Below are 14621 nucleotides of genomic sequence, written 5' to 3'. Positions count from 1 at the left end.
GAGTCATGTATTATTTACAGATCAATAAAGTTAGAAAGATACAAACTGTTACAAAGACTAAGGTTTGAAATATATCACTACTATAGTGATATCTGTGAGGTCTGAAGGCATAGGCCATAATCAAAGCTGCTTGGGAGGCTGAGACTAAGTTTTATCCTGACCTGCTACAGACTGAGTTCAAGCAACCACTTGGATGTCTCAAATGTAAGACGAAGGCTGAGTATGTAGCGCAGCTGTGAAGTGCTTGCCTAGCAATGTTTTAAGGTGTTGAGCTCAATCATCAGCACTACACTCTTTTTTTTTCAGTTATTCTGATTTGTGTGTGTGTGAACTCATGCACATGTATGCAAATGCTAAAGATTAAATCCAGAGCCTTAGTGAATGCTAGGCAAGCACTTTACCACTGAGCTAGCTATATTTCCCAGCTCTTTTGCAATTATTCTAAGTATTCAGTTAGAATAACTTAAAATCTATGCAAAATCTTTAATATTCACAAAATCATGATATACAGGTTATGTCCTAAATATTAAGTGTGACAAAGAAAATAGTGGTAAAATATTCTGTACATCTTTGAGAACTTTATGCCTTTAGCACTCTAGCAAGAAAAAAATTGATGGGTTTGTAAATTGAAAAAAAAAAAAACAAAAAACAGATTATCAAAATGCAGGTGGGTGGATTTCTGTGAGTTCACGACCAGTCTGGTGTACACATAACAAATTCCAGGCCAGCCAGAGCTACACAGCAAACAAAGACTATCCCCCCCCCCCCCCCCACACAAAGCAATCCTGCATTTTTCCCTCGGATTTGCTGACAATAAGACAAAGGAAATAAAAGACTTTACAGTGGCTATACCACCAGTTCTCTGTAAATGCTTTTAAAGGAATTAACTCTGCAGTTTTCTTTTTTAAAAACTTGCAGTCTCATGAACTTCTTCAGATGAGTTTTCTCAAAGAAGCAACCATGCTGGGCAGTGGTGGTGCACGCCTTTAATTCCAGCACTCTGGAGACAGAGGCAGGCGGACCTCTTTGAGTTTGAGGCCAGCCTGGGCTACAGTATGAGTTCCAGGACAGCCAGGGATACACAGAGAAACCCTGTCTCGAAAACCAAAAACCAAACCAACAAAACCAACCAACAAACAAAAAACCAAACTTCACAATTAAATTACTTAATTTTTGTATAGGTACATATTGAATGTTGAGCATATTTCCCTTGTGTTCATTCCCCCAACACCCCCTTTCTTACCTCCCCCATTTGTCTTTGTTCCCTAGACAATTTCACTTTTACTTTAATCATATATATACATACATACACACACATGCATACATACATACAGTTTTATGTGACCATATATAACATCTAACAGACACAAATGAGATAAAACATTATCTGACTGGTTTAATTCACTTAATATGAATTCTCCAGTTATATCATTTTTCTGCAAATAATATAACCATTCTTGTGTGTGTGTGCACATGTGTGTGTGGTGTCATATATATGCAGTAGTCAGAAGATAATCTCAGATACTGTTCCTAGGTGCTGTCTACCTGTTTTGAAAATCTTTCACTGGCTTGGAACTTGCTAAGTAGGGTATAGACTGGCTGGAGACCAGAACTGCCTGTTTCTATCTACCTCCTCACTGCTGGGGCTACAAGTGTGGATTATCACTTTAGCCTTTTCAAATTCGGGTTCTAGAGATAGAACTCAGGCTGTCACATTTGCAAGGCAAGCACTTTTTCATGGAGCCATCTGTCCAGTTCTCTCATTCCATTGTGCACACACACCACACTTCCCTCACCCTATCTCTGCTGTTAAAACACTAAGCTAGTTTTGCACCTATGTTTACTAGTGCTGCAATAAGCACTGGTGTGCAAGTGCCTCAGCTCTGATCTGCTGACTTGGAGTTCTTCAGGGCAGTACCCAGGAGTAGTGCAGCCGGCTCAGACGGCAGACCTACTTTGAGCTTTGAGAAACTGTCATATCGATTTCTGTAAAGGTTGGACTAGTTCACATTCTCATGAAGAGTGTCAATATAGCATTTTCTAAATTGCCTGAAATATATCCTTTCTAAGACAAAAAGTATTAATTCAAAGATACCACACATATAAACTCTGGTAAAAATCCTTTTCAAACCTAGTCTCATTACTAATCATCATGTTTGTCTCAGTTGATCAATAAAGTTCTCATGATTTACCAAATTCCTGACAGTACACGGTACGGAAACACAAGCAGTCAGTCATCCAGGCCTCTATACGCCAAATGCCACTTAAAGAGCTATCACCAGAGAAAATGCTAAGGACCAACTGCTTGCTCTAGGCTACTCATGGAATCAAAATATATAAAGATGACTTTCTTCAGCACACAGGAAGGCTAAAAGCAAATGACTCATTTGAACCACAGACCTCAAGAGGAAATACAGATTCTATGCCTTATCACATGACACCCAAAACAAACAAAAACCTGGGGAAAGAATATATTAAAGTTGAGACTAAAATATGCAAACAACTCACATATATGCAGGTGCCAATGCATGGGCACACACAGACATTATATGTATTCTTTAACTCATTATACAAAGAGAACCAAATAACATAAAGATCCTTTGGTTTGGCAGTACTATGTCTTGTAATTTTTTTCTAGAGTAATTAACATACTGAAATACATATCCAAAATGATGTTTCATAGGAAATCATTGTAAAAAACAAAAAACTAAAAATAAGTTTAATGACCAAGTATTAAGAGTTCAATGAACAAAAGACGACATATTGCTATAATGAGTATTATGCACCAAGGAAGAGCAATGTTGTGGGCTGGGCATGCTGGTTATGTGTTTATAGTTCTAGTTACTAGGGATGTTGAGAGCTAGGAAAATCTCTTGAGCCCAGCAGTTTGAGATAAATAAGCCTGGGCAATACAGTGAGATGCTATCTTAAACAAAACAAAACAAATCAAAGGAATAATGCTAGAAGGAAGTTTAAAATTTTATTTTTTAAAGATTTATATATAAGTATGTTTTGTCTGCATGTATGCCTGTGTAACATGGGCATGCCTGTACACTACGTGTGTGCCTGGTGTCCAGGAAGACCAGAAGAGGGTATTAGATGCCCTGGAACTGGAGTTACAGATAGTTCTGAGACAACACATGGCTGCTGAGAATCAAACCTGGTTCCTCTGCAAGAGCACATAGTGCTCTTAAGCTCTCAGCCATCTCTTCAGACCCTAAAAATTGTGTAAAAACTTCAGAACACAAGGACATCTAGCACAAGAAGGTCTTTAGGATTTTAAACAGATCTGATCAGAAAATATCTTCACTATACCATTTTATATTTGTCTAAAGAATAAGAAACGGGCCGGGCGGTGTGGCGCACGCCTTTAATCCCAGCACTTGGGAGGCAGAGACAGGCGGATCTCTGTGAGTTCGAGGCCAGCCTAGGCTACCAAGTGAGTTCCAGGAAAGGCGCAAAGCTGCACAGAGAAACCCTGTCTCGAAAAAACAAACAAAAAAACCAAAAAACAAAACAAAACAAAACAAAACAAAAAAAACCAAAAAAAAAAAAAAAAAAAAAAAAAGAATAAGAAACGGAACTCTATAAACTGTAACAGTGCCACATCATGTCATGTTATTAGGTCATGTTATTAGGACAACACAGATTTTTTTCAGCAGAATTCTTACAGGCCAGCCCAGGATGCTATGGCATACTTCAAGTACTGAAAGAGATTAGCTGCCAATTGAGAATATTAGTCCCAGCAGAGCTATTATTAAGAAATTAAGGCAAAAGACAAGCCTCAAAACAAAAACAAAAACAAAAAAACAAACAAACAAAAAAACTCAGGGACACCCTCGAGGAGTGAAAGACAGATCACCACCATCAGGAAAAGATAAAGTGCAAAACTCAGAAAAGACAAAACCAAACAGAGAAAGCAATCCCATCTTATACAACTGAAAGAGAAAAGGACGAAGGATGATCAAAACGATGAAGGGCTGAGCATGTTCAGTAGCAGAGCATCCACTTAGCATGTGCTTGGCCCTGGGTCCAAGATTCTCAGCCCCAAATAAACTATGAGAAGAAAATTAACTAATGATAGGAATATGCCTTTGTTAAAAGTAACCTTATAAATGAATTCTCCAATTAAAAGATACAATTGCTGAATGTATATATCCAACAATATAGGGCCTTCATTAGTAACGACACACACAGAATGAGAATGAGACAGGCTGGATAAGGCAGTCCACGCAAAACAGAACCAAGAGCAGACAAATACAGAGATACTTGTACCCGAAAGCAGACTGAGAAGAAATCAGAAATTAATACAACTGTACAGAACTAAACAATAGAGATGGAGCCAGTACTAGAGCACTTGAAGAAGGAAAAAAATTTAAAACTCCTTAAAACAAGTGAAAATAACCATATAACAAAACTTATAGGACACAGCACAAGCAGTACTAAGAGTTTTCTATCAATAATTATGTAGAGCAAAGAATAGAGTATCAAATAATGTAATGGTGTACCTCCATGACCCATACAAGCAAACCCAAACCCAAAACAAAATTAATACAACAAAAAGAAACAGCAAAGATTAGAGACGATAATACAAAAGGCCAAAGGAATGAAGAAGTGAGGAGGGAGATGAGAATATGGATGTGAGTGTGTGGGTAGAGGGCAGTCACAGAACAACCTTGGGTGTGGGTCCTTGCCTTCTAACTTGTTTAGGACTACTTGTTTGCAGCTACGTACTCCAAGATAGATGGCTGGTGAGTTTCTGGAGATTTTCCAGGCTCTACCTCCCATTTTACTATAGGAGTACTAAGATTAACAGAAGTGTACCACTGCCCATGAGCTTATAAGGGGCTTCTAGAGAATTAAATTCAAATAATTTCACACTTGTTCATTTGTTTACTTTTCTCCTTCAAATATAAAATCGACCAAACTTTTCTAAAGGGGAGGGGAGAAGAGTGAAACTGCCTCCCAAACTAAGTAAACAGGGCCAGGGAGGTAGCTTAGTGGGAAGAACTTAAGTTCAATATTGAAAACTCATTAATAAAAGGGAGTGAGGGAGGGAATTAGCAAACCAGGTCTGGTGGTGCACATCTTTAATTCCAGCACTGTGATCTCTGTGAGTTTGAAATCAGCCTGGTATACAAAGTGAGACTCACAGTAGCAAACACTCATAATCCCACCACCGGGAAGGTGGAGACAGGACAATCTCTGAGGCCTACTTGATGAGTTTCAAACCAACGGGAGACCCTGTCTCCAAAAAAGAGTTAACGGTGCCTGAGGAACAGCATCTGAGTTTGTCCTCTGGTCTCCACATAAATACTTGCAAACATATAAAGTGCACACACACACAAATAAGAAAGCAAACAAAATACATCACATCAGAACAAAGTATAAACATCCTTCTCTGTAAATCTGATAAAATCTGATAAACACTGCTTCCTGATAAAAGCCTGCTCAATTATGGAGAAAGCTCATATATCAACACAATAAGGGCTATATAAGATAGGACCACACCAACATTATGCTGAGAGGGAAAATGCTGGAAGTGTTTCCTCTATGTTTGATGATGTTCACTTCTACTACTTATTCAATATAGGATTTCTGGAAATTTTAATCAAGGAAATTAAAAGGTAATAATAAAAGTATTACTAATAGGGAAGAGAGAAAGGCATTAACTTCCTTATAGATGATGATTCTCTACAAAGAAAAGTCTAAAAACTCCAGCAAAAGATTATTAGAATTAAAAAATAAATTGGGTAAAATTTGCAATATTTAAAAAAGTCATCATGCAGGTGTTGGAGAGAGTTAACTTGGTAAAGTGCTTGCCTTGTATACATCAGAGCCTGAGTTTATTCCCTAGCATTCATGATAAAAAAAATTAAAATGCCAGAAATTGTGTAGATGCTTATAATGTAGTGGTGGGGAGGCAGCAAGAAGCCTTGGCTAGTCAGTGAGAAAAGCTTTCATGGAGGAAAAAAAAAATCAAAGAAAATAAAACTATAAGGCGGATGGTGCCAAAGGAATGACACCTGAGGTGGTTCTTTGGCCTCCCGTACACAAGCACCTACATGTATTCATTTACAAAAATCAGTACAGTGTCTCACAGAGGAGCCCTAGCAGGCCAGAAACTTGTTATATATAGACAAGGTTGGCCTTGAATTCACAGAAATCTGTCTTCCCCTGCCTTTTGAGTAATAGAATTAAAGGTGTGTGCCACCACATCAGGACTTAGGACTGTGTGTGTGTGTGTGTGTGTGTGTGTATTATATATATCTCTGAAAAAGATACAATGAAAGCAGCACAATTCATAAGAGCTATAAAGCAAACTGAATGTTTCAACTCTACCCATTAAAAAAAAAATCACAAAAACCAAAGAATAAATTTAACAAAGGAAGCCACAGACTTCTCAAATGAAATTTTTTCTATGTTCATATACTGAGAATTAATACTGCTAATGTTTGGGGGTTGGAGGGGTGGCTCACTGGTTGAGAGTGTACTGTTGCTGTAGAGCACCAGAGTGCAGTTCCCAGGACTCACATGGGCAGCTCACAATCTCTTGTAACTCCAGTCTAGGGCATCCAACACCACCTATCCAGCTTCCATGGGAACATGTACTTATGTGTTGCACATATACAAATATTGTTAACACCCACACTATCCAAAGCAACTTGTAGGTTTGCAATCCCTTTAAAATAAAACAAGGGGGAAAAATGTCATGGAAGCACAGAAGACCTCAAACAGCCAAAAAGAATATAGAAAACAGGAACAAAACTGTCGGCACCACAGTACCTGAGTTCAAATAGCACTAAACAACAGTAAACTGAAAATGTTGGTATTAGCATAAGAACAGATACGTAGATCACAGAAGAGACAATTGACTCTGAAAAAAATCCACACATCTATAGTCAACAAGATTCCCAACAAGATGCTGAAACCACTTGAGAAAGGACAGCCCTTTAATAAACATTGCCAGGAAAACGGATATGTATATCTCTAACCTTGCACAAGAGACCAGTGACCTGAATCTCCATAACTACTAGAAAAATTTCAGAGGACACACTTCAATGCTGAACATAGGCAGTGTCTGAATAAAAACCAAGCAATAAAATGCCAACAACAGGAACAGAAATAACAAACTAAAAGCTTCTATACAATAAACAAAATAAAGTGAAGACAATACGAAAAATTCCAACTATTCACCCGACATAAGATTAATATCTATAATATATAAGAAACTCAGAAACAGTAAGAAAAGCCTCATGTAGTCCCACTGGAAAAAAACTGGCAAATGGCCTGGGGTGTGTGGGCACCAGCACACCCAACTGTTCTCAGCTCTTTGAAGCGCTTCCATACTGTCTTCCATAATGGTTCTTCTAATTACGACTCACCTATAGAGTATGAGAGTGTGATTTCCTTTAATCCCAGTAATCAGGAGGCAGAGGCAGGTGGATCTCTGTGAATTCGAGGCCAGCCTGGTTCTCCAAAGAAAGGGAGTTCCATGACAGCCAGGACTGTTTTACACAGAGAAAACTCTGTCTTGAACACCCTTTCCCCCAGAGGCAAATGATCAGAACACATTCCAAAGGTAGAAATATAATGATCAATAAACGTAATCTTAAAATGTCTATCACAATAACTCAATAAATCAAAATTGTGATGAGATATCCTCATAGCCATCTAGGAAATCAACTGTCAAAAAGACAGACAAACTAAAAAACACAAAAGGCTGACAGGGAAATCACACTCTCATACTCTATAGGTGAGTCGTAATTAGAAGAACCATTATGGAAGACAGTATGGAAGCGCTTCAAAGAGCTGAGAACAGTTGGGTGTGCTGGTGCCCTTTTAACTCAGTACTTGTGTGTATCACAATTCAAAGCCAGCCCTGGCTACATAGCAACATCCTGTCTAAAACAAAAGAAAATGAAAGAATCTAAAAACAGATCTGTATAAGTGAGCGACTTGATGGGTGTGCAATGTACGCAAGTATTCCTTGGGATACATGAATCATTGCATTTTAACATGTTTAGTGGGACATTATGAGGGTACCCACCAATGAATGAATAAAGACAAAATACAGTATATGCACAAAATTCAGCATTATCCAGTCATAAAGAAGGCTAAAACTTGTCCATCGAAGCAAGATGGATGGAACTGAATTACCTTAAGTGGACAAAGCAGATACAGAAAGTATTCTCTCACTTATGGAGAAGCTAAGAAAAAGCCAATTTGGGGCAGCAGGGACAGTTCAACAGGCAGAGTACACATAAGATCCAAGTTGGATTACCCAAACCACCATATAAAGGTAATGGTACAGACACATACATACAGAAACTGAGATTTCAGGGTTTCATTGGCTAGCCAGTCTAACCGAAATGGTGAATTTTAGGTTCATTGAGATACTCTTGTTTCAAAAATTAAAGTGTAAAGCAACAGAGGGTAATTAAAGTTGGATTCTAGCTTCCATAGGGACACCCACAGGTGAATGCACCCTCATACCCGTGGCAGAAATATGAACACACACAGTCAATCCAACACAAAATGGCAATTAACAAGAGGTTAGGCACAGTATTGATGGAGATATATAAAGGTTGGACTTGATGGGTGTGCAATGTACGCAAGTGATAACCGGACACAGAATACCATTAATATAGTCTATAAAAAGTACACATGACCGAATACTGAGATCCAAGTTAATCAATTATGACATATTATCATAAGGGAGCACTATGCACTCATTCAAAATACAAAAGAAAATCCAACAGTATTCCAAGATGTTTCAGATCATATAACAAGTTTTTAAAATTCACAAAATATACTTTTAAATTTAAAAAATTTATAATACACACATGGTATAAGGCAAACAAAGAAAGTTTAATTAGTATCAGGAAAATCAACTGTTTATTTAAAAATAAACTGTTACTTTGTATGGCTGAGGTATTGGTTGTAGATTTTGGGACCAGTATTGTTTATTTTCAGAAACAGAACATAGTGAATTAATGAAATTAGGCAAATGTGACAGAATCTTTAAAAGTGACTTCAATCCCATTCATATTCTAGTAAACCACTTCCCTGACTATCCTCCTCTACCCTGCCACAGAATGAGACCACTTCTGTCTTAACAACCAAAAGAACAGACTCTTGTCAATTTTTCTGCAACCAACTCTTCCAGCACTCTAATACTGTCATTTAAACACAGACCAAAGGGGGAAAGTGGCAGGACAATTTAACAGTTCTGAAACTCTGCGATGCTGACTCCTTGGAAGACATAATTATGGAATCTTCCCTTAAAAATCCACATGAACCTATTCTTCCACAAATTATTTTTATTTCTCAATTTAACTACTTCTCAGTCTAAAAAGATGTTATCTGCAACAACAGAGTTAAAAGACTTCTAAAGTAGCAGCTTCCTTTCTCAGGTTTTCACAAAGTCCAATGCTTCATTTGCTTCTTTCCAAGAATTTGTATGTGAAGATGTAACTTTAACACATATTTCTACACTAGCATCTGGTTTATGTGTGACTAACAGTCCTGCAGGCCAAGGGAAAAACTGCCACCGTTTTCTTTCTTTTGTATGTCTTCCATAACATTAGTCTACAGCCTGAGTTCTCAGACTCAATCTACAGCCTATTCAGACACTAGAAAGGTAAGGAAATTCACAAGTATAGCCAAGAAGCTACAGCAAATACTTCCTTTGGTTAGTTATTTAAAGTAAAACAAAGCTAGAGCAAAATTCCCCAGATAAGAAGACTTCTAATCAATCCAACAGCCAAGCAGAAATGTTTTTAAAAATTGTATGTTTATCTTAACTTTCACACAGAGACCAAAAATTAAATATATTTTAATGAAAATCAAGGATCCATGAATTAGTCTGAAATATACTCACCGAAAGGTAGTTATTAACATCCACTCCATCAGTTATAGTTTGGCGCTCTCCTTTATAGTTAATTTTCCGAAACCTTCGTCGAGACTGTCTGGCAGGAATTTCTCTTTGTAAAATACTATCTTCATTATCTTTGGAATTCTCTACCTGAAATACATGTTCACATTCCTGATTAAATAACCAATTTTTCCATCTTACTGACAGTCTATGAAGTCTTAACAGGCTCATAAGGAAGCTTCATTTACTTCTGCCAAGAAAGTGCCTGAAGAAACAGTCTGCACAAGGCAATGTTCTGAGTTGAAAAAGATTAAAGACCATGTTTTTATAAAGAACCAGAGACCACAGTTTCCTCCCAGGAAACTGTCTGTCTTGAGCACATAGACACATATCCGCTAAGTAAAGGCTCTTACCCAGAAACGAAGGCTGCTAACTACACCTACACATTTATTATAACTTGGATGTTAGTCTAATTACAAACTGCCTGATTATGTACTTATTTTACTTAGCAAACAATCACAGCTATCATTTTAGTGAACTAGTGAAAAGCAAAACAAAACTACTCTTATTCTTCGATAGAAATACTTTGGTGACAACAGAGTAAGGATGGAACTAAAAACCGAGAGAGAAACTAACAGTTATGGAGATGGCTTCCAATGGACATGCACATATATGTGTCCCTCTACACCACTACTTCTAAGTATTACCATCTCTAGAGAAAAACAAAATGAAACCCCCAAGGACTGTTACCTTTCCAGCTCATAGAGGGACCCTTACTAAAGTTAAGCTGGCAGGACTATCTATTTGCAAAATCTATAATGTTGACACAAGACTGTTACCCAATCACAGAGTATATTATTACTGTAAAAACCACAATATTTTAAGAAGATTTAGTTTTCACTTATGTGCATGTGTGTATATGTCTGTGTGAGTCAATACCACATATGTGAAGATGCCTAAGGAGGCCAGAAGAGGACAATGAATTCCCTGGAGCTGGAGTTAGGGGTGGCTGTGAGCTGCTCTATGTGGGTGCTGGGAACTGAACCAGAGTCCTCTTCAATAGCATTCTCTTCAGGCCCCCAAACTTAAATCTTCCTACAATGTACACTGGTAAGTTCTAAATTACACTTTATTCTAACTTATTACTCCAGAAACGACTTCAGTTTTTTCTATTACTTTTCCTGCTAATGTCATCTCTCTCTGCTAGCACAAAATATGTTCTAGGCACTGCATTAAACAGGTCAGCCAACAATCAATTTCCAGCTCCCATGCTCATCTTCCAAAGTCCAGAGCTATTTCTCAGGAAGTCAGTTCTGTTTGAACATGTTCTCTCCGAACATCCTTTCTTTCTACACTGTCATTACCATCCTGTATTGACTTTTAATCACTTCAGCCTTAGAATACATCAGTAGTGATCCTGCTGCTTTATACAAGTTCTCCAATCTTGTACTGTAGTCAGATAACTATCAAGATAAATCATTGTGTTAAGTCTCCTAATTTGATAATGGACTGCTCATGTTTACCCTATCAATTAAAATTTAAAAAATTCATTTTATGTGTATGGATGTTTTGCCTGAATGAATGTCTGTGTACTACACATACACAGAGAAGAGAGCACTGGATGCCCTGGAACTGGAGTTACAGATTGTTGTGAGCTGCCATGTGGATGCTGGGCATTGAACTTGGGTCCTCTAAAGAGCAGCTACTGCTCTTTACCAGAGTCACCTCTGTAGCCGAGATAAATTTAAATTCTTACACCTAATATTCAAAGCCATGTATACCTCCATCTCCCCTAAACTATTTAATTTTTTTCAAGACAGGTTCTTGTTCTGTTATCTGTAGCTGGCCTTGAACTTGCGATATTCCTCACTTGGACATGTGCCAGTATACATACCCCCAAGATACTCTTATAACTTCATCTTAAACAAAAATGACCTTGGAAAACCTACTGACCCCCTTGCCCTCTACACTCCTCAATAAATTATCTCACATAAAAGCATGTACAATTTTCTGAGGATTTTCTTCAGAGATGTTATCTAACATTTCTGTTCTGTTTCAGCAATGAGAAGTTCAAACTGAGGAGCAGCCATGTTAGTGTGAGCACTCATGTTTTTTAAATAATTTATACTCTTCTACTAAGTAACTTTACTAAGATGACTTCCTTACTATGTATTATCCTTCCCATTTTACTGTCACATGCTAGCAACCATGAAAGATCTTAAAAGCCATTCTTCTAGATAGTTACATGTAGAATCCTGCCTAAAAGCCTATTCCTTCCCTGCTAACATGTTGGTCTACTACACCTATGACTGACTGACTGTCAATCTGAATAGATTAAGACTCACACAGGGTGCCAGGTGGTGGTGGTGGTGGTGGTGCACGCCTTTAATCCCAGTACTCAGGAGGCAGAGCCAGGTGGATCTCTGTGAGTTTGAGGCCAGCCTGGTCTACAAAGCAAGTTCCAGGACAGCCAGGGTGGTTATACAGAGAAACCCTGTCTCAAAAAAACAAAAACAACAACAGGAATCACACAGGGGACTAAAAAAAAAGTTGAGTATATCCACAGACAATGACAGATTAATCCACTGCTGCCTAAGAACACAGCAATATTACTGGGAGGTGGTAGGACTTAGAAAGGAGGTAGGGTCTAGCTGGAGGACGTGGGTCATGAGGGTGTGCCCCTTTGGTTGTATTTCTTTGGCCTCTTCTCTATTCTTCTTTCTTTGCTTGGATTCTAATATCAAAGTACAGGTGCCTATTTAGTTCAGACTTTTTTTCTGTTTATGGAGGCAAGATCTCATTAAATAGCCTGAACTGGTTTTGAACTCTTGATATTCTTCCTTGGGTCTCCTGAGTGCTGGGATTAGAGGTGTGCATCTCCATGTCAGGCTCAGCTCTGGTAATTTTAAACAGGAATTAAACTTACAGGGAAATAGCATCAAAAGAAAAGCCCAAATGGCATTTCTAAGGGAGCAGGATGGGAGGAAGGATATGAAAAAGATAATTTACTAAAGAACAGAAGCACTGAGAGGGAAGAAAAAACAAAACCAATGGGAAAACACGATTACCATTAAGGGCACATCCGAGCCTATCAGTGATAACAATGAATACAAACGGACATTTTTCCAAGTAAAAAATAAACCTCAAACTAAATACAGAAATAAGGAAACAGATTAAGGCTCATAAAATCTTGAATGTAGAAGAAATTAAAATTACAGGCTGATGTCTCACTAAGAAAACAGAAGCCTAAACTTGATTTCAAATTTGATTATTAATTACCCACCTTATTCCTATAACCTACGGGCAAAGGCCAGCCTAACGCAGGAAGCCTTATTTTGGCTCACACTGGAGCACACAGTCCATCCATCAAGGGAAAGAAATGAGGAGGGCAGGAGAGTGAGGAGCTGCCACACCACATCCACAGCCAGGAAAGATGACGGATGCTGCTGCTCAGCCCCTTTCTCCTTTTAGTCAGGCCTGGACCTGAGGACATGAGTTGGTGCTGCCCATATTTAAGATGTGCCTGCCCGCCTCAATTAACTTAATCCAGAAAATTCCTCAAAGAAATAACCAGAAGTTTCTTTCTTCTAAACCTCATAGGCTGATGATTAGCATTAACTATAACAGGTTCAGACTCTGGAAAACATGTTTAACCAATAGCTTATGTTGAATTTTCTTTTAGAACATAAGGGAAGTTTAAAGTTTAGAAAAATTTAGGTGAGTGAATTGTATTAAAAGACCAAAGAAGGAAAAGGTATAAATCACTGTAAGAAATATTTCAAAAACTTCTGATAAATCTCAGTATTTTGACAAAATTCTTAACACTATAATTACAGTCTTATACATATATCTGTTCTATATATGCTATAAGCTATTAATTCCCAGAGGCACAAATCTAATTAGTGGGAAAATACTATTTATTTAAAATAACCTCAGTTCTGTATCAATTCTATTTATGGGGTTTTTAATTCTGATCTTACATAAATGCCTAGGTAAAGAAATAACGAGGTAAGACTTCTCAACCCCATCTCTCAGCTCTTCCACTATGCTGATCAACTTTAGCTGGTCACATGCCACCTTTATTATGATCTAGCATGATCCCTCCTCAGCAGAGTCATCTGTGCTCTCAATTCCATCTTGACAACAGAATGACTTTCTGCTTCTTTTCTGCCTCCTAACCTCCATCTCCCCTTGCTTGTTCTTTTCAAAATTTCTAGGCTATCTAGTAGAGAATATACTTTTTGCTTTATCTGCATCACCTGTCCACTTTCCAGACTTGAAGAAAATGCTGACTACTGTCACGGCTGAAGGCATTTTGCCCCTCAAAAGCTGTTCCCTGACACTCAATGGCAATACGGGGTATTACAACTTGAGAAAGAGGAGCAGGAAAAAGCAGTATGCTGCCACGTGTAACCCACACCCTGTCACAATGATCCCAGGCAAAGGCACAGTCAGGTTGAACAAGAAGGGGCCTATTTCTGTAGCAGTCTTCCATACTGCTTTTCACGGGCTCACTTCTGGCTCTGTGGTCAGAGCTGGCAGTGATCATTAAGTTACTCTTTCCTGCTACTGCAGTCTGGCATTTCTCTCTTTAACAAACACAGAATGAAGGCAAATCCCCTACAAATAGAGCAATCCACAATTTTTGCCATATTTCAATAGAACTCTCCTCCCCATCACAATTCATGGCTGTATGTGTTAAGATTCCCAATGAACACACAGGAGTTCACAGAGTAGAGATCTG

General features: G+C 38.2%; 1 protein-coding gene across 3 annotated transcripts in view; it reads right to left on the bottom strand.

Moving 5' to 3' along the window:
• Positions 1-14621, bottom strand: part of Rapgef6 (Rap guanine nucleotide exchange factor 6) — a 186558-nt gene that overhangs the window by 116597 nt on the left and 55340 nt on the right. For all 3 annotated transcript variants that reach the window (XM_059270565.1, XM_059270567.1, XM_059270566.1), the window contains one exon: positions 9884-10027. In XM_059270565.1, the coding sequence (XP_059126548.1) occupies positions 9884-10027 (144 nt within the window). The remainder of the gene's footprint in view (positions 1-9883; positions 10028-14621) is intronic.

The sequence above is a fragment of the Peromyscus eremicus genome, chromosome 8a (assembly GCF_949786415.1).
Source record: "Peromyscus eremicus chromosome 8a, PerEre_H2_v1, whole genome shotgun sequence".
NCBI lineage: Eukaryota > Metazoa > Chordata > Mammalia > Rodentia > Cricetidae > Peromyscus > Peromyscus eremicus.
The sequence above is the reverse complement of the archived record's forward strand: the minus strand, read 5'-3'. Positions and strand labels throughout refer to the sequence as shown.